Source organism: Dipteris shenzhenensis, chromosome 23 (assembly GCF_047967505.1).
Source record: "Dipteris shenzhenensis isolate YYH24624 ecotype China chromosome 23, Dip_SZ_1.0, whole genome shotgun sequence".
Classification (NCBI taxonomy): Eukaryota; Viridiplantae; Streptophyta; class Polypodiopsida; order Gleicheniales; family Dipteridaceae; genus Dipteris; species Dipteris shenzhenensis.
Genome location: NC_141618.1, coordinates 2,142,223 through 2,166,791, shown reverse-complemented (window position 1 = coordinate 2,166,791; position 24,569 = coordinate 2,142,223). Strand labels below are relative to the sequence as shown.

At 45.7% G+C, this 24,569-nt stretch overlaps 1 protein-coding gene across 3 annotated transcripts in view; it reads left to right on the top strand.

The window, feature by feature from the left end:
• Nucleotides 1–1,659: 1,659 nt before the first annotated feature.
• NOA1 (P-loop containing nucleoside triphosphate hydrolases superfamily protein) overlaps nt 1,660–24,569 on the top strand; it is a 34,568-nt gene continuing 11,658 nt past the window's right edge. For all 3 annotated transcript variants that reach the window (XM_087394580.1, XM_087394581.1, XM_087394579.1), the window contains exon 1: nt 1,660–2,055. In XM_087394580.1, coding sequence (XP_087250706.1) covers nt 1,669–2,055 — 387 coding nt within the window. In that variant the 5' untranslated portion in view covers nt 1,660–1,668. The remainder of the gene's footprint in view (nt 2,056–24,569) is intronic.

Below are 24,569 nucleotides of genomic sequence, written 5' to 3'. Positions count from 1 at the left end.
CTATTTAGTGATTGAGGCATTCCTTGCAAAATCTAATAGATTCATGCATTCCTTGCAGTTGGATCAATACACTATGACCCAAAAGTTTGCATTTTATGAAGATACCTATGGTCCTCTATTCACGGATTGCTCCCACAATGAATTCGCTGCCTCTCCTTTATCTTTATTTCAACAAACATTGATGCCCATCCATTTAAGACCTCATCTTTTGTTCTTGCGATGTTTCTATTTATTGATTCATGCATTCCTTGTTGCAAAGTCTAACACCTCATCTTTCTTCTTGCACTCTTGATTTATGCATTCCTTGAAGTTGATTCAATTTACTCTAACAAAAAGTTGCATTTTATGATGGTCCCTACGGTTATCTATCAAACAAAACCAACATCCTCGACGCAAATAAAAAACACTATTCACATATAAACCATCATCTATTCACGGATTGCTCCCATAACGAATTGATTGTCACTGCCTACAAAATCCATGCGCACACCTATAACATGAAATGTATCCTCATGTGCATTAGCCATCCCATGCACATGATTGTCACTTACCAAAACACTCTGATTACTATGGCCTTCCCTTAGTTGCCACATGTAAAGTGACATGATGATTCCAGTGATTTGGTTTTCAACTTAGTCTCCTACGTTGCCTCTCCTTCATTTTTCTTTCAACAAATGTGGATGCCCTTCTTTGAAGTTGATGAAAAAATCAATTAAGCCTCCTTTTATCTTTTGCATCTGCCTCTCCTTCGTCTTTCCCAAACTAGCACGTTTGATCTCTCCTCTCCATTCCTTGATGGTCCTCTCTTATCTCCTCAACTAGTCTGGGTTATAACACTTTCGTCTCCTCATCTGGGCACTCAACTCATGTGGCAGTTCTTCAATCTAATGCATAGCGGAGTTGCAAAACCTCAATTGGGGGGTTAAGCACAGGGTTGCTAGGCACAATGGTGCTTTATAGCATCCATGTAGGCCAATCAAGAGGGGGCTATGCTACAAAAAAAGAGTAAGGAGGTGCAAACAGAGATGCATTGTGATGGAGGAGGATTTCAACTTGCTTTGGATCACATGGGAAGTGTACACGGATCACCATGTAGAGTTCTTTGGGCAAGGCACTGGAGAGCCACATTTCATGGATCATCCTTCTTCAAGCCACATGGCAACTCTCCTCCTCCAAGCTGGCACATGTCCCCCGCCCTTGCCCATAATTAATAACTAATAGATATTGGAAACTTTTATTGGAATATTTATGAAAGCTACTTTACATTTTCTTTAATGGGAACTTAGTGATTGTGCCACATCGTTGAAAGCAAGGCCATAGTGGTGACTTCAGCATAGATACCTCAATCTCCAAACCATGATGGACTCTTGCTGCTTCAACTTAGAATTCAAAGAACCAACAGCTTACGACTCTCATTTAAACCATAAATGGAGCAACCTTGCAAGCCCAGCAAACAAGCATGCACCTCATGATAGATCATTCCATTGGATACATTTGCACAGAATGCACACTAACATGTACACCTACAAAAGCATTCTAAAAGGCAGAGCCTTAGTGATGTGAAAGCCCTTGCCAACCAACATGAAGGGGAGTTCGGGGGCATGTGAAACACAAAAGGCCATGTCTCTATGGATGATATGGGGTGTGAGGTAGCTAATACAAAAGGAAATGTTGAATCCAATCATCTCCACCACCCCCACCATGGACTGCCTAAAGCTCGCTGTCTCTTCTTCTTCTTCTTCTTCTGTTATCCCTGCCTCTACCCTCCTGCCCACCAAGTCTTGCAAGCCCTACACCTTACGCATTCTTTGCGGTAGAGCTCAGAGAACCGCTTCTTCCTCCGAGACCAGCGGAGATGCCCTTGTCGCGGACCAGCAGGCTCTGCAGCGACGTAGCCCGCCTTCTCGTGAGCACAAGATTCCAGACAAGGCGCGCAAGAAGAAGGATAAACCCCCCGTGAAAAGTACTCAACCCGGATGTTATGGTTGCGGTGCGCCTTTGCAAACTCAGGACTCGGAGGCCCCGGGCTACGTACCTTTAGATACGTTTGAGACGGTAAGTCACACTTTTTTGTTAATGAAGATAGTTTTTAGTCTTAGATATCACTACGTTCCGTAATGTTTTCACTGCAGTAATGTTATAGTGAATGTAAATGTGGTTGGGAAACCTTTAGAAAATGATAGGAACAGTTTGCTGCTACCTACTGAGGGCGTGCGCATGAGCAGTGAAGGATCAACAAGTCCGTTAGCCACTGATGTATTGCATTGTTGTCGTATTGTGGAAAGGTTTTTGAGTGCCCTCGTCTAACATCTCAACTATGGCGATAAGGTCGATGACGATGAGCTTAATTCTAATGTCGTAGGGCTTGGGGAGGATATCAATTCCTCAAAATTTCGTATGTCTAGTGTCTCCAATTGGAGGAGGTCATTTGCTTGCTAGATCACCTTCAAATACATGAGAGACAGCAACAACTAAACGCATGAGACGCAAAAGTTGTGCAATCACTCGTGACCCAAGCAGTTAGCATCCAGCAGTGTGGTTTCAAGAAATTTGAAAGTGATGCAACGTGCAATGTGTTCTAAGTTATGAAGGGCATAGGAAGAGTCACACAACTAGTCGTACGTTTTCAAAAGACTACCAAGATTTAGTAAGTGTAATTTTAGACTGCAGTGTTTAGAGCAGGAGTTTGGGCACGTTTCTACTCAAGATATTGTGGCCTTTTCCAAGCACAAAGTTGTAATAGATTCTATAGTGCCGATGCTGGCTGACTTAAACTAAGCAATCTATCTCAGTGGACTAGTTGCACTCGTGAAACCTTCTTCTGTGGAAATTTGACCTACAGATCAGATGCTGAGGTTGCTAGACAGTCAAGTATTAGTCCAAAGAGCTATGACACGAAGACCCCCATGGCTAACAAAATCTCTCAATCCTTAACTCTTTCGTCCAGCTCACTTTCTTTCTTTTGGTGTTGAACCAAATGCTGTTCCTTGTCTTCTTGAGCGGGGTACAACTTTTTTCCCCGTTTTCCTTGAGCCCGGTGCTCTTTTTCCTTTCTGGCTGCACAAGTAAGGAGCGTTCTTGTTCCTTTCTGGCCGCAGGGTCAGGAGGGGTTCCAGGTTCTCTTCTCGGGCTTCTTAAGATCTTGAATTCTTTGCAGCTTGCTCAGCGGCATGCTTAAATGCACTGCATTACTGTCTGCGTCTTCATTGCCATCTGCAATACTTTTGCCATGGCATTGCTGGGTGATCAGCAGGGCTATTGGTTGCATGCCTTGTGCCAAAACAAACGGAGATAATTAAACAAGCGAGTACAAGTACTCGTGAGCACTGCCCTTAGAGGGACGAGTTGATTTGGGAAGAGAGAGAGAGAGAGAGAGAGAGAGAGAGAGAGAGAGAGGGATGAGTTCATTTGGGAAGGGGGGAGGAAGAGCGAGGGGAGAGAGAGAGAGAGGTCACTAGAATAGAAAATGTAAAAAATAACTGCAGGGACACTTTTAAGAAAAGTGTAAGGAGAGCACTGCCTGCAGGGCAGTGCTAACAAATGTGGCATGGGACATTTCTTCTTGAGAAGAATTGTGGTGTGAACGAAACTCACCAACAGTCAATATCCAATGGGAAAATTCTTGGACCTTGATCTGAGATGCAACTTCCACGATGCACCAAGGGTCCCATCTTTGGAAATGGAAACTGATGCATTTTCCCTAACAAGCAGCCGTCATAGACATGTTTTGTAATTGCATGCGTGGGTGGGGGATCTACCACCATGTCCTTTGAATGCATCTTCGCCAAACTATTAAAGCTAAGATGCCCCAATCTCTCATGCCATAAGTGAGTATCGGAAATCACAGATTGAGCAATGGCATTATCTTCTATAGCAGCCCGTTCTTCAAAAGTATCAAGGTGATACAGCCCTCTGTCAAGTGTCCCATTGAGTACAATACAGTTATCGTACGGATTATCATACATGGCACAATGATGACCATAAAAAGAACTTTGACGCCATTTGTTGAGATGGCCGAAACAGGAATCAGATTCTTCTTTATACCTGGAACATACAAAACTTCTGCAATTGTCATTGTAGCACCTGACACTAATGTGACCAGCACCTCAACATTCCCTTTCACGGGATAAAGGAAAAGCGTGCCTTGCTAATGTAAGAGCCTCAAGGTTATCACTGCAAAGAGCTGGCTGCTCAAAGTATCTGACTGCTAGTTGCAAATTTTGAGTAAAAAATGATGGCAATCTATCGTGAATGCCAAAAGTGGTTGCTCAAACATCGAGCAAAATGCACAAGCTGTCCCGAAAATCTGTTGCAAGAATCTGTCCAAGAAAGCACTGGCCTGCAAAAAGTGGGTGGCCCAAATCAAAGGGCAAATACCTGGAAAGCTGTCCAATGTGAATCTGTCCACAAATAGACAGCACAAGATACAAAAGCCCCAAAATCTAAAGGACGAATTACCCAATCAAAGGGCAAATGCAAGAAAATACCAAATTTGGCTGATCAAGAAAATGTCACTGCAATTGGCAGCAAATTTGGCAATAGCCCCAAATTTTGAGAGGGCAATATGCCAAAAAGAGGGTAAATTGGGAAAAGCCCCAAATTTGCAATCCTGCAAATGTGACCCAATGTTTTGCGAATGCTTCTCATGCAATGTCTGCGATAAATTGCACCTGGCCTAAAAAATCAGATCAAAGTGGCCAAATGTTACTACAATGAGTGCAAATGTGACAAAATAACGTGCAAATATGAAAATATCATGCAATTAGCCTGCAGTAGATCCAAAAGCCCCAATTTCGGAGATCAAATGGAGTCAAAAGAGGGCAAATACTGCAAAAGGCCAAAATTTTTTGGAGATGAAATGGAGTCAAAAGAGAGCAAATATTGCAAAAGCCCCAAAACGAGACCAAAGGAGCAAATGTCACTGCAAATGTGATACAAAAACCCCAATTTTGTTGGCCCAAGCCCCAGTTGAGAGATCTCATACGGTGTACAATCAATCGGCGTAAGATGTACGGTCAACTTGTGTAGGATGTACAGTCAACAACTGGAATGCTATGCAAGTTGTACGGCAAGCTTTTCGTACAGTTGTACTGAAAACATAGTTGTACATGATTGCAAAATTCGTACGATAGAATTTTGACAGGCGTAGTGTTGATTTCTGACAGTTGCATGGGCGTTCACAGTACTGGTACAATTACCGTACGATTGTATGACCATGCGATGAGCAATCTGCTTTGTTGTACGATTGTACGATGATGTAGTGTAGAAATGTGATGGAGGTTTGTACATACGTTGACGAAGGGCAAATTTATACAGAGGTACTGTCAATGTACTAGTAGGTATTGAGAAGAACAGTGGTAACACAGATGCAAGTTGAACTTGTAGCAATTGATACAAAATGAGTACAAAGGCTAGAGCTACCTGTTGAATGGGCAAGTCGAAAGTGCAAGCAAGGGGACCCTGATACCAGTGTTGGGTGTGGGGACACAATGGAATGGATATGGAATGCAAGGAGTAAACAACAAGCTAAGGAAACGAGGAGTACTTGCAAATGGATGATGAGAAAGTACAAGTGGTAGCCAATATAGGCCCCAAAGTCGACCACAAGAGTTGACCTATAAGGCCATACCAGGGCTAAGTGCTAACAACCCTTCCCTATATAAAGGCCGCCTTTTTTGGGAGAGGGATTAAGTAGTCATTGCAGCAGCTCCTTGATTGTGTATCGTACCTCCTGGACTGTATAAGACAGCAAAAGAGGGAGAGCATAGTTACAATCAAACATTTGGAGGTTCCAAATGTTCGATAAGTTTGAAAAAATGAGGTGGAGTTTCCAAACGTGGTTTTTTTAATATCATGATTTCAATTAAAAAAATGCTATGCTGCACATTTAACATATATGCCATTACTATGCTGCATATTTTGACATATTGTCAACAAAATTACAAAGTCAAATACGAAACCTTTTTTCTCAAAAAACAGCCTACAAGTTAGAACTTGCTAGTTGCAAAATATGAAACTTGAAAGCGATGGTGTCCCCAAACATCAATGTCAAGGCTAGTAATTACCAACTAGCTACTAAATAGCTGGTAGCTAGTAGCTAGCATCTAAAAGCTAGAGCAGGCTGCAGCATGGAACCCTAGGGCCTGGAGAGCAGCAAACGTCACGACCTTGGAGGTAGAGCTGTTGCTTTCAACGTAGGAGGTACGGATGCCGTCGTGCGAGTACAAGTGTCAAAAACAGGCATGAAAAAAGAGGCGACATCTTCATAGTTTAAGACTTAGGCTCTTTTTCAAACGTTTGAAAATTTTCAAACTTGTGCATGCAAAGCAAAGTTTGATTGATGTTTCCAAATGCCTTTTTTTCAAACGTTTCCAAACGTTTGGTAAATCAAACGCGTTTGATAGTAAGTATGAGGGAGAGTTGAGCATCTTTTTGGGCTCCTCCTAAGCCATTGAAGTCCTTTATTTAAAGGCGCATAACACGAGGAGTGAGAGGCAACTGCAGACCGCCTTCAGGTGCTAGTCGAGAAGCACGCAGCTGTCCACGTGGTGGGTGTATACTTTTGTATTCAGCTTTGGAACTCTACTTTGATATGATTTGTTTGCCTATCTGGCTGTCTACATCTACAAATCTGCGCATGGTTTGAAAGAAGCTTGTGTGCTCACTAAGAGGAGGATTTAAAACAGGGTGTAATCTCTTGGATTACTAATCTTTTGGTATACAGTTAGGCCTTGGCTCAGCAAGTGAGTCTCTTTCTCTATTTATTCTAACATGGTATGAAAGCTATTGAGAGCTGTGGCACAGGGTTTTTTCACTTGAAAACAAAGGCGTTGGCTTTGTCGAAAGGAAGGTGATTGCCAGGTGCAGCAAGAGGAGTAGGAAGATGTACTCATATATGTGATGGACAAGTGCCTTTGCCAGAAGGGAGGCGACTCGATTGTCAATGTTCTGAGTGGTCAAAAGTTGAAGTAGTGTTCACTCCTTGCGGCCATCCCCAGCCTTCATCTTTGTTCTCTCTCCATAGCTGCAAGAAACGGCGTTTCGGCCGTTAGAAACAAAAACGGAAACAATTGGGAAACGAAAACGGCCGAAATGGCATTTCTGTTTCCTTGATTTTTTGGGAAACCCTAATTGCGGGTTTTTGCACCTGCTGCCTCTACCCTCTACTTGCCTGCTGCAGCCTACCTTCCACTCTCCTCTACTCTCCTCTACCCTACTCTCCACTCTCCTACTCTCCTCTACCCTCCACTCTCCTACCTCTCCTCCACCCTCCACTCTCCTACTTCTACTTCTTTTACCCTCTCCACTACCCTCTACTCTCCTTTACCCTCTTCACTCTCTTCCTCCTCCTACTTCTCATACTCCCTCCGACCTCCTTGAGGAGTCCTCTCTTTACCCTCACTCTCCTCCTACTCCTCATACTCCCTCCGACCTCCTTGAGGAGTCCTCCTCTCTCTCTCTCTCTCTCTCTCTCCCCTCTTTAAGCACTATATTCATAATTGTATTATGTATAAAAAATTATTTTTTACACATAAATTGTACTGTATTGCTGTTTCTCGTTTCCCTGTTTCGGCTTGGGCCGGAAATTTCGTTTTTGGCGTTTTGGTTTCGGCTGGCAACTATGCTACTCTCCTTCCCCACCCTCCAGCTTGCCTTTGCCCTGTGTAGCCTCACCATTGTTTGTTTGCAGGCCCGCCCCCAGCTTGAAGCTCGCACGTGTTTGCTGCTGTTGTGCATAGCTCTGGAGCTGCACATGGAGATCATTTGCAGGTTGCGGGTGCACCATTGCAGGTGTCAACAGATTGCACATCCTCTATTTTTGTATCGTGAGCAGCTGCTTGGACTGTGCGTGGAGTTTGCTTGATTGTGGCTCACCCGGGAGCACCTAGGGGTGGTCCGCGGTTACCTAGGATGCCCCCCTGCAGGTCGCATAACCTCCCTCATGCACAAGTGTCAGCTCGGTATTATGCAGTGGGCTGTGCTGGGCTTCCAGTTAGAAGCTCGGTTTTGGGAGCTGCCTTGCAGTTCAGACTGCTGCCTTGTACTTGGTGGATGTTGCTGCTGGTTTTTTATTGAGCATTGAGCTGTGCTCGAAGCTGCCTTTGGTGCGAACTACAGAGGCTGGTGTGTTTGGGCTCTTTGCTTGAGCTTGGGCTTTTTTCTGCCTTTTTTCTGGCCTTGGAAGAAGCCGAAGGCCTTGCTTAGGATGGGCTGTTCGCTACCCCTTTTGTGGCCAGAAACTTGCCATTGGGCTGCCTCTTCTCAAGCTTTTGGTGAAATGGTTGCAGGCCCTTGGCAGCCCTCAGCTTTCAACTTCTTGTGGCACTCCTTTCAGCTTCTTTTTGCCACTGGCCTTTCCTTTCTTTCTTCTTCCAGGTCCTCCCTTCTTTGCAGCAGCGGTTTGACAGGCAGCACCCGTGACTTCCTAAGCTGTTAAGGCTTGCGGACAAGCAACTGGTGAAGCAAGCAGTTCAGTCACTCCAAAAATACAGTAGTAGTGGGCAGGATTGTGGGTCTCTCTCCCATGGGGAGTTAGGTGCGTGATTGGATTTAGGGGAGCCTAACATTAGAGGGTGATCACATTCAAGAGGTTACCATCTATAGGAGAGGTGTCTTCCTCCGCCAATTGAGCTCCCCCGACGCCACTCTAGTCCTTGTGGAGCATTGGCCCGCACCTTGTGTACTTCATTCCATGGTACCACAGGTTCATACTAGATGACATGGTTCGAAACTACCTCAACAGGGGACCCATCAAATGCAAAATGCTCATCGCGTATGATGGCTTGAGATGTATTGAAGATCATAACCTTGGTTTACCCGAAGTTGACCTTCAAATCATGAGACTCACAAAAGAATTGTAGTGCATCAAGGTGAGTCCCTCTGCTGAGGAAGACAAGAGAGCCACGTCATCTGCGTAAAGCAATATCCGGATCAGCGTGCCCGCGAGAGAGCAACCTGCCCCACCCTGTGCCTGCATCACTGTCTCGAGCTCATCGATGTAGAGGCCAAACAATGTAGGTGATAATGGGCACCCTTGTTTGACCCCGATAGTGCTCATGATCTCGTTTGTCCATCTAGATCCTGTCCGGACTCTGCCTGAAACTCGCTCATAAAGTGCCATGACAGCCCAAATGATTTCCTGGTCATAACCCAAATCTTGTAGGCGACGTATGAGGCGGACTCTCGGAACAGTGTCAAATGCCTTGTGGAAATCCACAAAGCAACAGTAAACCCTCTGCTGTCGTGCCCTCGCCTCCTCGATGATACATCTGAGCGCGAAAATATGGTCCATGGTCCCATGATCCCATCTGAAACCATCGTGTCCTGCTGCTCTGAGTCCTCGACACTTTGTAAATCTGCTGACCTCAGAATCAAGTACTGATGCATAAATCTTGGACATGACATGTCCAATCATAAGACAAGAATTCGGCCAACAAAAGGAGCCTGTTTCAGCTCGAAACAGCCTCAGAAGATGGTTGAACAGCAAATAGCAGACTTTGGTAGGAGGGAGCTGTCCTTGACTGCCTTCCAGCACCAGAAAAGGTCATAAGAGAGAGCGTCCAGCAAGCTGCAGCAAATCTGCCCTGAATTCGTCCCCCTGAATGAAGATTTCAACCCATAATTCAGTGCGCCTTGCTCGCACCAAACAGGAGCTAGGAGAGAGGCATCCAAGAATATGGCTTCGGATGAAGAAAAGTCTGTCGTGAAGAATGTCGAGAAAAGCTTCAGAAAAGGCCCACAATGGAGACGTCTAGGTCCAGGGAGCATGTGAGCAGCAAGAAACACCAAGGGGAGAAGATCTGTTGCGGAGAAAGCTTCAGAAACGACTTCAGCCAGCCAAGAGAGAGCTGCAAAAATCCGCCATCTTCTTCAAAAGACTCCTATGGTAGGGAAGAAGACTTAGAACAACAGGGAAGACTAGGGAAGGGCTCCAAGACCTTCCAGGTGCTTCTAGATGTGATGTTGGGGTAAAGGCACATTGCCACCCTTTTGTTAAAGTTATGACACCTATGACTGTCTTAAGACAGTCATAGGGTGAAAGCCTAATCCTAATAAAACCTATGAGTTTGTGGTGTGGCTCAACACTTCACACCCACACTTTTGTGTCTCCCTCTCTCTCTTTCTGTCTTCGTCGTTCCACTCCCTCATTCTTTCCCTCTCAACTGGTATCAGAGCTTCTACCTCTCCCCCTCTTTCAGCTCTATCCCTCTACCCCTTCCTCTCCCCTCGGGCCTAGTGCCCTCAGCGGCTAGCAGGGCGGCAGCGCGGGGCAGATCGGGGCAACGCCAGTGCACGGAGCAGCGCAAGCTTGCAGGGCAAGTGGCCAGTGCAGGAGCGGCTGCTCACGCAGCCTTGGCTGCAGCAGCAGCTAGCTGCGCGGGCGCAGCCAGTTCGCGCACCGCACAACCCCGGCCGCACGCAGCCAGCGCGACCAGCGCGCAACACAGGCTGCGTGCAGCCCTTCGTACGGTCAGGTACGGCCGTCCGTACCGTCGTACGGACGCCGTACAGGTGGCCGTACTGTACGGACGCCGCCGTACGGTCGCTGCGTCAGGGAGGTACAGGTCAGATTTTTTGCTTTGGGATTTGTGCTCTCGCAGGTACAGGGTACAGCAGGTACCCTGCACAAGTACAAGAGGCACATTTTTTTTGGGGCAGAAGGAAACAAAGAGAGCACTCTACTCTTCATTCCCGGTTGTTCAGTTCTCAAAACTGTGTGGTTGAGGTCCTCGTGCTTGAGGTGACTAGTGCCACAGTGTGGTGGTTGCACAGTTATTTTGCTTCGGGAAGGTCAAATGCCTTGATTTTGCAGAGGGCTTTTATGCTTTTACTGAGTGCAAATCTCAGCTTTTGGGTGACAATTTCAAAGGGCTTTTGCCTGGAAGTTTATGCAGTGTATGCCTTGAGGCAGTGTGGAGCCAGGGTGCCCACATTGGTCTTGTTTCCGCAGTGTATTCAGTGACATTTCTTGCAGGTCACATTCTGTGTACGACACCTTGAAAAATCTCAGTTGAGCCACGCTTGGCCAGGGCGCATCGAGTTTACTCGGTCCCTAACTGTCCATCGTTGACAGTGCTCAAAAGATTTTCTCTTCAGTGTTTGTACGTTGGGATCTGTGTTGTTACTGTGTACACAGGGCCGTTTATGCATTACATTGTCAGGTGAAAGTGCTAGGAGAGCGCTGTATTTTGTATGCTACCTCAGTGTTGAGGTGTTTTTTCACTTGGTACAGGTGTCAAATCAAAGGGCTTTTGCCCAAATTTTGCTTGTGAGCACTTGAGTTACTGTTTGAGACCTTCAGATGCCTTTTATCCCCTTGGCAGAAGGGTGATTGCTTGGGATTTGTCCCATTCTTTGTTGCAGGTTTGTGACAGGCTGAGGTGTTTGGAGCCTCTTTTCAGTGAACAAAACAGTGTATGACAAGTGGTTTATGCATATAAAATCAGTGCAATACCTCATCTGAGGTGGGAGAAGTGTCTAGGACAGCAGTGTTTTGTGCTTCGTCAGCTGATGATGCACTAATAAAGCACTTGTGGAACAGCTGCAGCATTCTGAAGTTACTGTTTTATGCCTATTTGAGCACGGTACAGTGTGTCAGAAGTTACAGTGACTGGAGGGAAAATTTTCTGTTTTGCTGCAGATTTTTTTTTGACAGTAAAAACAGCACTATTGTGAGTGCTCCTGGCTCTTGATAGAACAGGTTTTCTGAGAAATCAGAATTTTATTTAGTCATTTTTTGACTTACAGGGAGTCAGATACTTTCCTTATCTGATATGGCATCAGAGGGAAGTGAATCTTCAATTCTGAACATAAAGAAATTGGAAGGGGCACACAATTATGCATTATGGGCAGAACAGTGTTTGAATGTACTTCTGCTAAAGAAGATTTCTAAGCCCATAAGGGTGAAGGGTGTCAAGCCATCTGGGATGTCAGATGATGAGTGGGAGGAGCTTGATTTGTCCGCTAGGGCTGCTATCATGCTTACTCTCAGTGATTCTCTTGTGTTCAATGTTCAGGCTGAAAAGACCTCTTATGGCCTATGGCAGAGGCTAGAAGAGTTGTATGCCCAAAAGAGTTCAGCCAATAAGGTTTATTGGTTGAAAAAGCTTGTAGACCTTCGCATGAAGGAAGGTACAGCTATGACCTCACACTTGAGTGAGTTCAATGCCATCTTTACACAGCTTATTGCATAGGGATTGAACCTTGATGAGGAGTTCAAGGCTACTTTCTTGTTGTGTACCCTCCCTGAGAGTTGGGACACTTTCAAGACCACCCTGTCTAATTCAAATGTCACTCTTATGTATGCTGATGTGGAGAGCTCTCTCCTTATGGAGGAGATGAGCAGGAAGAATAATGCGGGCAGCAAGTCTTCGAATGCTTTGCAGGTACAGGAAAGAGGTAGGACTCAGCAGAAGGGGAGATCTGCTGGAAATTCCAAATCCCGCAGTCAGTCTCGTGGCAAAAAGGATATTGAATGCTTTTACTGTGGCAAGAAGGGACATGTGAAGTCTAAGTGCTTCAAGTTTATACGGGATCAGAAAGCCAAGAAGGCTAAGACAAAGGATGTAGGCAGTGGAAGCAAAGGCAAAGGCAAGGCCAAGGCAGATGACTTGGATGCAGTGAATGTTGCAGCAGAGGACAGTGAAAGTGACAGACATGATGTTTTATGCTCTTCTGCTGTAATTGCACATACATTGGTTATTGATGGCCATGACATGCACACCTGGCTCTTGGATTCAGGTGCTTCTTTTCATGTTACTCCTCATAGGGAGTGGTTTACTTCCTACACAGGTACTCATGGAGTTGTTCACCTTGGGAACAACTATGCATGTCAGATTGCAGGGATTGGCACTATACAGATAGTATTCCCTGATGGACGCATATTTATGCTTGATGGTGTTCGCCATGTGCCGCAAATCAAGAAAAATCTGATTAGCACTGGCTTGTTGGATGACAGTGGTTACCACACCACATTTGGGGATTCCAAATGGGTGATTACTGATGGCCAGGTTGTAGTGGTTGAGGGTTATAAGAGTGATACCTTGTACCCTCTTTATGTTTCCAGTGTAGGTAATCATGTTGTTGCCATAACCGAGCTGCCAAAGGTTTCATTGTGGCATAGCCGGTTGGGACACATGTCCGTTAAAGGAATGCAAGAATTGTCACGTTTGGGTTATCTGCCGTCTCTTTCATTTTCAGATTTGCCTACTTGTGATCATTGCATATTTGGCAAGCATTCTATGACTCCTCATAAGAGGAGAACTCCCTAAAATAGAGCACCGCTTGATCTAGTGCACACTGATTGTGTGAGATGCCACAGCTATCACTAGGGGGTGCAAAGTATTTCATTACTTTTATTGATGATGCCACACGTAAAGTGTGGGTCTATTTCTTAAAGCATAAAAGCGATGCCTTAGATGCTTTCAAGAAGTTTGTCGCTCAGGTTGAGAATCGGACAGGTCGCAGGCTGAAATGCCTCAGATCCGATAATGGGGGTGAGTATGTGTCACATGCTTTTGTACAGTTTTGCGAAGCTAAGGGCATTAAACAGGAACTCACAGCCCCTCATAATGCATCTCAAAATGGTGTTAGTGAGCGGATGAATCGAACTATTTAGGAGAAGGTTCGATGTATGTTGTCTTATGCTGCATTGCCCCATGGCTTTTGGGCAGAAGCCGTGCAAACAGCAGTTCACCTAATTAACAAGTTGCCGAATAAGGCTTTGGAGTTGAAAGTGCCAGAGGAGGTGTGGTCTGGCAAGCCACCTTCATATAAGCACTTATGTGTGTTTGGCTGCGAGTGCTTTGCTCATATACGCAAAGAACTGCGCACCAAACTGGAGCCAAAGTCTTCCAGATGCATCTTTATGGGTTATGGTGACGAAGGTGAAATGGGGTACAGGTTATGGAATCCCGTCAAACGGAAGATTATACGCAGCAATGATGTCATCTTTAAAGAGGATAGTGTACACAAAGAACCCGTGCAACCTGTGGAATACAGGAGGGTTGTTTATGATGATGTCGGACAGCAAAGAATGCCCATTAATATGCAGCAGCAGGCTGCTGTAGATAACCCTGTTCAAGAGGGTATACAGGCTGAAAATCAGCCAGACAATTTTGCCAATGATGCACCACTGGATATGCCAGCAAATGGGGCTGTAGAACAGCCAAATATGGTGGTACAGCCACCCGTCATGCATGACGAACAGGCTAGACAGCAGCCTAATCCGGAACATTTTGTTAGGAGAAGCACCCGTGTACAACGGCCTCCTGACAGGTTTGTTCCAGGAGCCAATAATGTGGCTGATTTTATCATGCTGACAGATTGGTGAGCCTTCCAGCTTCAGGGAAGCTATGGGAAGAACAGAGAAAAGGAAGTGGGAGAAAGCCATGCAGTCAGAAATGGACTCCTTACTTCATAATGATACATGGGACTTGGTGCAGCTACTTGCAGGCAGAAAGGTTTTGCCATGCAAGTGGGTTTACAAAGTCAAAGTGGATTCAAATGCTTTACCGAGGTATAAGGCCAGATTGGTTGCCAAGGGATTTAAGCAGGAGAAGAGCATTGACTTTGATGAGATCTTTTCCCCTGTAGTCAAGATGACTACTTTGAGAGCAGTGTTAGCTCTTGTTGCTCATGAGGACATGGATTTATGTCAGATGGATGTGAAGACTGCTTTTCTTCACGGAGATCTCCATGATGAGATCTACATGAGTCAGCCAGAGGGATATGCTGTTAAAGGGAAAGAGCAGCTTGTGTGTAAGCTCAAGAGGAGCTTTTATGGACTTAAGCAGGCACCAAGAGAATGGTACAAGAAGTTTGATGCCTTCATGCAGTCCCAAGGGTATCATAGGTGTGAGACCGATCACTGCTTGTACACCAAACGGGCAAAGGATGGCAGTTTGATGCTACTCATTCTATATGTGGATGACATGCTGATTGCCAGCAAATCTCAGCAGGAGATTATTGCTTTGAAGAAACAACTGCATAAGTCTTTTGACATGAAAGACTTGGGTGATGCAAATCATATTCTTGGTATGCGGATTCTTCGTGACAAGTCCAAGGGACTTTTGTTTCTGTCACAGAAGGAGTACATTGACAAAGTACTGCAGAGGTTTAAAATGGAGGGGGGGAAGTCTATTAGTACCCCGTTGCCTCCACATTTAAAACTCAGCAGTAAGGACAGCCCCAGATCAGATGATGATAAGGCTGAAATGGCCAAGGTTCCGTATGCATCTGCAGTTGGTTCTTTGATGTATGCCATGGTTGCCACTCGTCCGGATATTGCTTTTGCGGTGGGAGTCATCAACAGGTATATGGCAAATCCAGGCAAGCGGCACTGGGAAGCAGTGAAAGGTGTCTTGAGGTATCTCAAGGGTACCAAAGACTTGTGCATATGCTATGGTAGGTAGGATGCATAGGTGCATGGTTTTACAGATTCAGACTATGCAAATCCAGGCAAGCGGCACTGGGAAGCAGTGAAAGGTGTCTTGAGGTATCTCAAGGGTACCAAAGACTTGTGCATATGCTATGGTAGGCAGGATGCATAGGTGCATGGTTTTACAGATTCAGACTATGCAGGGAATGCAGATAACCGGAAGTCTACTACCGGTTATATTTTCACATTTGCAGGAGGTGCTATATCATGGGTGTCTCGGTTGCAGAAATGCGTTGCACTGTCAACCACTGAAGCTGAATATGTTGCAGCCACTGAGGCTTGCAAGGAAGCAATATGGCTTACTCGGCTGGTGGGAGATTTGGGCATTACAGGAGATATGCCAGTTTTGCATTGTGATAGTCAGAGTGCTATCATGTTGGCAAAGAATCCGGTCTTTCATCAGAAGACCAAGCACATAGATGTGAAATACCATTTCATCAGGGAGGTACTGGAGCTTGTGAAGGTGCATACACTAAGAACTTGCCTACAGAGCGGTTTGCACATTGCCGCCACATCATGGGATTAGGATGAGACCATTCTTATTTTATGGTCTTGTATACAGTAACTGTATATTGCTGTAATTTTTTATTCTTTTCTCCCCTTTAGGCACATTGGCCTTTAGGTGGGAGGTTGTTGGGGTAAAGGCACATTGCCACCCTTTTGTTAAAGTTATGACACCTATGACTGTCTTAAGACAGTCATAGGGTGAAAGCCTAATCCTAATAAAACCTATGAGTTTGTGGTGTGGCTCAACACTTCAAACCCACACTTTTGTGTCTCCCTCTCTCTCTCTCTGTCTTCGTCGTTCCACTCCCTCATTCTTTCCCTCTCATGTGACACACAAGTGCCACAAGTCAAGCAGAGAGGCCACACATGCTCACACACATACACATGGCAAATAGGGCGTGGGATTTTAATGCCCCTAGGGGGGTCACTTGGTAAATCATGACCCTAATGCTTGGAACCAATAACCCTATAGGACCTCTAGTGGGTCAATTTTTAAAGCATGACCCCAGTGAACTAAACCAATGACCTTAGAGGATAGAACCAAGCTAATAGCACTAGGAGTTGCACTTGTTGCACATAGAGACCCTTTGGACATCAACTAATGCCCCTAGCTGGGCACCCATAGGCCAAGTTCATTGACAATTAGTTTAATCACTTCACCATCACGTCCCTGTGACACTTCCTCACCCTCTACCCCTTCCTCTCCTTCTTCCCCTTCATCTCTCTCTCCCTTTTCCTCTCCCCTCTCTTCTTTTCCCCTTTTTTTTCCTAACCATCTTTGGCGCTTCACCAATTCAGCCCCGGCCACCTTCGGTGCATATTTCTTCCTCTCCTTCTTCCCTTTCATCTCTCTCTCCCTTTTCCTCTCCCCTCTCTTCTTTTCCCCTTTTTTTCATGCCATCTCTGGCATTTCACCAATTCAGCCCTGGCCACCTTCATCGCATTGGTATCAGAGCACTTTCTTGAACTCCCTTGCTCTTCTGTGCGGTTGAATCAGAGAAGAAAAGAAAGACTAAGCCATAAGCCTTGACGATCACTGCTGTCCACCTGGCGACCGCCTCATGACAAGTCACTGGACAAGGCCTACACCGGCACAACAAAGCTGTCCACATTGTCTGAGGCCTTCAAAAAGCAACAGAGCTCTAAGGATCACCAAGTTGCACATCGAATCAAGCAGCTCCATCCAAAGCTGGCTGACCCAGAGTTGGCAGAACAGCTCCATCCAGAGCTAGCCAACCACGTACCCACTGCACACGTGGCTCCAACCACGTACTTTGCAAACGCCGCTCCTCTCCAACCTGCGTCGCCGATCCTCTACGCAGCCACTCCTCAGCATCTCTATTTGGCCCAATGTGCAACGAGTGTACCACGTAAGGAGTGCGTCGCCCGCTCTTCTCCAGCTCTTTGCATGTCCAAGACCTGCGTCGGCCTCTCCTCTCCAAGACTTGCATCGCACGTCGTTGCTCCCGCTGTCCTCCTGCTGCCCGCCGTGCCCTGTTGTTCCGTCGCGTCCTCCCGTCGCCTTTGCCGCGTCGCCGTCACCCCTACCACTTGCAAAAATAAACCTTAGTTTGTTTTTTTTCCCTAGGTTAAGTTAGCCAAGGTTAGGTTAGCTCGATTAGGTCAATTAGGTATGGTTAGCTAGGTTAGGTTAGTTGGTCAGTTAGGTTAACCTAACTAGGTTCAATTAGAGGGTTAGGTTGGGTTAGACTAAGCAATGTCCTAACTGTCTTACCAGTCTTTAGGTTAGGAGTCCTAAGTGTCTTAGGTGACTTAGGGAACCCCCCCCCCCCCCCAAAAAAAAAAAGAAAAGAAAGAAAAAAAGAAAAAGAAACTCAGCATTGTCCAGCCTCTTTTAGGGGCTTTCCACAACCCTATTTTGGCTCATTCAGGACCCGTCTCTAAGCTTCTTCAATGACCTTTCTTCCAAGCCTCTCCATCAACCTTTTCGTGTTTCCACTCACTATGAATGGTCAAAGAAGGCTCTCTTTCCACTCATGGATCTCATTCGAAGTCATGACTGATGGTACTCATTACAGCAGGGATTTGCTATCCATTTCTATTTGTCGACATTTGAGCTTCTGTCTCCAAGGCTAGTCACCATGCCACCGAAGCGTGCTGCTTGTGATATATTGCATGACAGTGATGAGGCTGCTTAGTGTGAGCAAGTGCCTACCACAGTGGTTGCATCCACTGATGGTCCAGAGGTTCCTTCCACTCAGCCTCTCTCTCCTGCATCCCGGGAAGTGGAGGCAGTGCAGACATAGTTTCTAGATGCCCTTTCCTCTATGCTCCAGGGTGCTTTCCGCCAGATAGGACAGGAGTTCAGCCAGCAGCTTACCACAGCCATGGCTAGCTCTTGCCGAGATGGGACAGCAGATCACATCTGCCATTGCTATGCAAGATAAAGGTAAGCAGCCCGCACCCCAGCAAGGAGACCACTCAGACAGTCAGGGTGTTTTGTCTGCTCCACACAGGGGTTTTATGGCAGATGCATCCGGTTAGTGCTCCTTTCATCCCATCGGCGAGTACACGTGGAACTAGCTTGGGTTTATATGGCAGTTCACACCCCTAGGAGATAGGCCAGTCCTCTTCTCAGCCCTTTGGGCCAAGCCAGGAACTAAGCCTGCTGTTGGAAATGAAAAATCAGAAATTAAGCAGTACACCAGGGCCATAATGGACAGCAGGAAAAGGGCCAACTTATGCTTTAAGTGTGGGGAGAAATGGACCCCTGAGCATTGGGATGTTTGCAAGATGCGGAATATTGGGTCAGCCAAGCTCAATATGATTGTCGAAATCTCTGATGATGAGGATTTGGTTGATGCCATAGATTCATTCGATGCCTCTCATGATGAGACAACTTGATCGCATGATGCGGATGAGGCTTCTGACAATGGAGCCATGAAGGGGATCGATTTCCCTTTTGATCCGGGTGGTGCAACTAGTCATGATATTCATGATATGTCATCATTGGACATTCAGCCCACTCGTGGCATGCGAATTCGTAGACCTACGTCTTTTTTTGTGTGGAGCATCAGGTTGCTATGCCTTTTCTTGCACGAGAGGATGCGAATGGAAATGCTTTTGTGGACAAGGAGGAGATCTATTGGGATGCACAGCACATAATTTATGCTATCCTCATAGCTCTATTCAAGGGGATTTTTATGCGGGAAGAAGGGCCTTATACCAGAGAAGGGCTACCAGCAAGGAGAGGCACAATGTTGCGTTAGGTCGCCATAGCTAAGCTTGAGAAGACCGACTGGTTTTTCTCTGTTGCGCCTCCATTCCTTGTCCAAATGAGCTCAGATTTCATCAGCAGGTTCCCTTCATTGCCGTGTAGCTCGGGCTCAGAGGAATTGACAGAAGGATAAGCACAGAGGCGGCATTGCGCGAAATTTTGTCAGAGAGTGTGAGTGTTGGCGTTTCACACACAGTCAAAATTTCACCAAATGCTTGTAGCTGGAAGTTCGCAAGTACGTGAGGATTCTGTAGCTCAAAGGGTTATGGCAAAGGTTGTTTGTAGGCAGAGAACAGAGCTCTCAAAGATTTGGGGAAGAAGGAGGAAAATGGAGAAGATGAAGAAACTTGTAGTTTATGCTTGAGATAGCATCTAATGCTAGGCTAGGCTAGGTCTAGAACCTAAAGCTCTGATACCACTTGTAAGAATCCCGTAGGATAGAATAGATGCATCTTGCAAGAGGTGTGAGAACACAATGAAAGAAGGATGGTAGATCTCTATTAAGATTGTGAGAGAGAAGACTCTCTCTTATAGAAAGGGGGAGAAGGTAATACCTTCCCTACATAGTGGCAATCAGTCCCTACATCAGTGGGAATCAATCCCTACATCAGTGGGATTCCCTTTGTCTTATATCATCACTTAGGTCACACACTAGACACATCATAGCACTTGATGTGCCTTTACAACACACACAAACACACATGTGACTCCTCTAGATGCACATATGCACCATAGAGCAAGCCCTTGATCATACTTACCCCAACAATGTCATCTTCTTCCTCTTCTTCTTCTTCTTATGCCATTTTCCTCTTTCCTTCCAAAAATTTGTGTGAGCTTGTTCTCTAACTACAAGCAACCATTCCCAGATCCCTTTCAGACCAAGCATCCTTGAATATGGGCGACCTCCTGGTGGCAAGCAATTAGAAAGATATTCCCGCATACGCCTGTGCTGATAGCTTCTTCGCTCGGCGAACTTTCACACAATTCCGCCCAATGCCTTGACTATTTGACAATTCCTGTGAGCACGAGTTGGGCGACACTACAAGCAAGCTGCTGATGAAGTTTGAGCTCGTTTGGTTAAGCATTTGAGAAGAAACAGACGAAAAACCAGTCGACAATCAAGCTCCTGGCTATGGCGACATGACGTGGCATTTCGCCTTTGCTCTTCAGTGGCTCTTCTTTGGTATACCAGCTTTATTTCTACCTATAAAGCCCTCTTTTCTTTGCCTTGAAGAGTGAGACACAAGCCCTTCCAGATCAGGCCTCTGTTTTGGACAGTTTTGACAGTGTTGTGATTGGTGCTACATTAGATGCTACTTTGGCATTTCTGATGTTTTAAAGTGTTGAATAGCATCAATACAATTGTGGCTACAACTTTCCTTTAGGTTGCTATACCTGGATTTGCTTGGAATACTTTCATTTAGCCACCTCTATGAAGCATGCAAGTTGAAGTATCATTTCCATTATGATTTTTATTATGGAATTTGGTTACAAGTCTTTGCTACACCAAATGCTTGTACTTTGAAGCTTTTCAGCTTTTTCTAGCCTTGTAAGAGAGTAGACACTGCCCATTTTGGGTTAGACCCTCTCATGGCTACCTTCTTGAATATTGATAAGTTCAATGGTAAAGGCTTGCACACATGGCAGATGAAAGTTAAGTTTGCATTGATGAGGGAAAACCTCTGGGGGCTTGTCAAACCTGCTTCAACTTCTTCTTCAACAGCCTATAATGCTGGAGATTTCTCTACTCCTACACGCCCGGCACGAGATCCTGCTAGAGAGGAGAAAGCCTATGGCATTATTGCTCTTGGCTTAGGAGATGACTATATTCATCACATTTCTGATATGGAGTCTCCTTCTGAAGCTTGGCAAAAGCTTGATATTCTTTTTGGTGCTAGCTCTCACATCTCAAAATTGTCACTTAAGATTGCTTTCTTTGAATTGAAGATGGCTAGTGGCACTCCCTAGGCTGCCCATGTCAATCACATGCGGAGTCTCATGACTCAACTTGCTTCTATTATTTCTCCAATCATTACAGATGATGCAATGGCAGTATTGCTCAAAAGTATGCTTGAAGATTATGATCATGTTGTTACCACATTGAAAAATCTTCCTAATTCTACTCTTGAAGGTCTTATTACTGTCCAGAAGAAGAAAGGCACAAGGAACTCCAGAGAGGCAATGACACAGCCTATGCCATAAAAACTCAAATGGGCAAGTTTTCACCTTGCAAACATTGTGGGAAGACTAATCACCTCTCAAAAGATTGCTTCAAGATCAATCCTTGCAAATATTGTAGCAAAAACAATCACCATGAAAAGTTTTGTAAGGCCAAAAAGGAAGCAACTACAAAACCAGAAACTGCCAATTTTCTTTCAGTTGATGTGCCTCTACAAGATGAGGCCTCCTATGATGATTATGCTTTTTGAACCAGCTCCACATATGCTCCATATCTCTCTTTTATGTTGAGTCAAGGTACTCTGCCTGGATAGTCCTCCAAAATGAATGGAATAAACTATTGTGTTCTTTGTAAACACCTCTAGTCACCATATGATGTAGGCCATGTGTATGTGTTTAGCTCCATGGTACCTCCTGCAGACATTGTGTGAATGTACATGCAGGGGAGATGTATACTTGACGTAGCCTGAGGCATTTCCTTGAGGGGGGGTTTGATGGGATATCTCAAGGTGTATGCCCTAGGCACACCTTGGGTTCTATGTGTGTGTGTGCTAGAGGCACAGTTAGGTGCCCATAAGCACTGTTAGGTGGTGGTAGATGCCACATAGGATGATTGAGAGATTCTAGGAGCTGATTGAGGAGATGATTGTGGAGCTTGGTGGCTCATGTAGAGGTGCCTACGTATGGACCTCACCCTTCTTTGTTCTATATGCATTCTCTTGTTTCGCGTTCAGCTTCATGCTTTCCTTTCACTTCTTCAACATGCTTTGTCTAGAATGTGGGCTTGTAGTCTGTCTGCCGTTTCCACCATCTATCAAGATTGGATTCATGGGATTGAGGAAGAGTATATGCAAGATTCGAAGGCAGCTCCCATGTTTTTGGAGGTACAGGAGCCTTCAAACCAAGGGCATGCTGAATTTAAGCTTCATAATGGGCTGTTGTATTGCAAGGACCGAATTTATCTTGTTCCAGATTCAAAGTATAAACGGCTGGTTTTGCAGGAAATGCACTCATCTCCTACAAGAGGACATGCTGGTATCACTAAGACATATGAAAGAATGACATAGTTTCATATGGGATGGCATGTGGTGGAGTCAGACATACTTGAGGCCGCCTTTAATGGCATACATAGCTGTGAAAAATCAGCAAGCAAGGAGTGACTTGGAAGGACTGGATGCCCTTCTGCAATTAACTAAGAAGAATATGCAGGATGCCCAAGCCAAGCATAAGAAGTATGCGGATGAACGGAGGAGGAATCTGTCTTTTGAAGAAGGGGAGATTTACGCCTCCATAAGAACCGTTATGCCTTGCTGAAAGGTAACCCAGTACCTCCAAGATTCACAATGTTTTCCATGTGTCCTTGCTGAAGCTGCATGTAGGACAGCATGTCCAAGTTCTTCCTGAGCTACCACCTATGGATGAGGAGGGTCACATCCTCTATGCCTGGGACTGCATCGTGGGTTTCAGAGACCATGTGCTCAGAAACAAGGTCTACGTAGAGTATCTTATCAAATGGCAAGACCTCCCTGAGGATGAAAATTCATGGCAGCCAGAAAGCATTGTCCAGGACTACCCCTATCTCCTTCTAGGCTGATTAGTAGTTGCTGTTTGCTGCACTGTTTAGACAGCCAGAATGTAAAATTTTGTGGGCAAAATTCTATGGGAAGGGATGGCTGTAATGAAGGGGGAAAATGGGTTAATTTAGAGGTTCTTTAGTGGGGATTTTAGGTGGGACATGTGGAGGGACTATATAAGTCTCCATCCACCACATATTGTAGGACTTTTTGATGTGACATCTAATTCTATCTACTATCTCCTCCTTCCTCCTATGTGCTTTCTACTCTCCCTCCCAATCTCTCTCTATCTCTCTCTTCCTCTCTCTTCCTCTCCCTCTACCCCTTCCTCCCCTTCATCTCTCTCTCCCTTTTCCTCTCCCCTCTCTTCTTTTCCCCTTTTTTTTCCTGCCATCTCTGGCGCTTCACCAATTCAGCCTCGGCCACCTTCATTGCATACCCCTTTCTCTCCTTCTTCCCCTTCATCTGTCTCTCCCTTGTCCTCTTGCCATCTCTGGCGCTTCACCAATTCAGCCCTGGCTACCTTCATTGCATACCCCTTCGTCTCCTTCTTCCCCTCGATCTCTCTCTCTCTCTCCCTTTTCCTCTCCCCTCTCTTCTTTTCCCCTTTTTTTTCTTGCCATCTTTGGCGCTTCACCAATTCAGCTGCGGCCACCTTCATTGCAATGGACTCCTACCAAAGCTTCTTTCAGTCCAAGGAGTCGTCTTCCCAGGTACACGTAGCCGGGAGGTAGTTTGAAACCATTTCCCCACAGTGGTCTCTCCAGCATGAATAGGCAAGTAGAGGAGCCTTTCACTGATGAGGAGCTTTGGTAGGCCCTCAAGGCCCTCCCTATGCAGAAGTACCCTAGAGAGGATGGATTGACACCGTACGTCCTTAGGCGATTTTGGGAGCATATCCACATCCCTCTACGGTTGGCCTTGCAGGAGATTTTTGACTCAAGTTCTCTTCTGTGCTCTCTGAGTTGTGGTTTGATTTGTTTGATCTTGAAGGCAGGGGACGGGGCTGATCTTCGCTAGTGGAGTTACACCCAAGGCCTTGAGTGTGTTGTTGCGGCCCACCTAGTGGATATTATTCACGACACAGACAAGTTTTGCTCAGAAGCGTAGCATCGTGGATAACAACTTTACCTTTTCTAAGGCATTGGAGTGGGCGAGGGAGGAGTCTTAGCCTCTGGCTTTCCTGAGGCGATTCTGGGAGCGTATCCACATCCCTCTAGGGTGGCCTTGCAGGAGATTTTCGACTCGGGTTCTCTTCTGTGCTATCTGAGTTGTGGCTGGATTTGTTTGATCTTGACGGCAGGGGACAGGGCTGATCTTCGCCAGTGGAGGTACACCCAAGGCCTTGCGCATGTGGTTGCAGCCCACCTAGTGGATATTATTCACGACATAGACAAGTTTTGCTTAGAAGCGCAGCATCGTGGATAACAACTTTACCTTTTCTAAGGCATTGGAGTGGGCTAGGGAGGAGTCTCAACCTCTGGCTTTCCTTCTTTGAATTTTGAGAAGACTTATGACAGTCCTTTTTGGAGGGCACTATGTAAAGACTTGGTTTTTCAGAGAGATGGATCAAAGGAGTTTCAGGCCTGCATGTTTGGAGTTCCAATCAAACACTTATTGGTGGCCACACAGG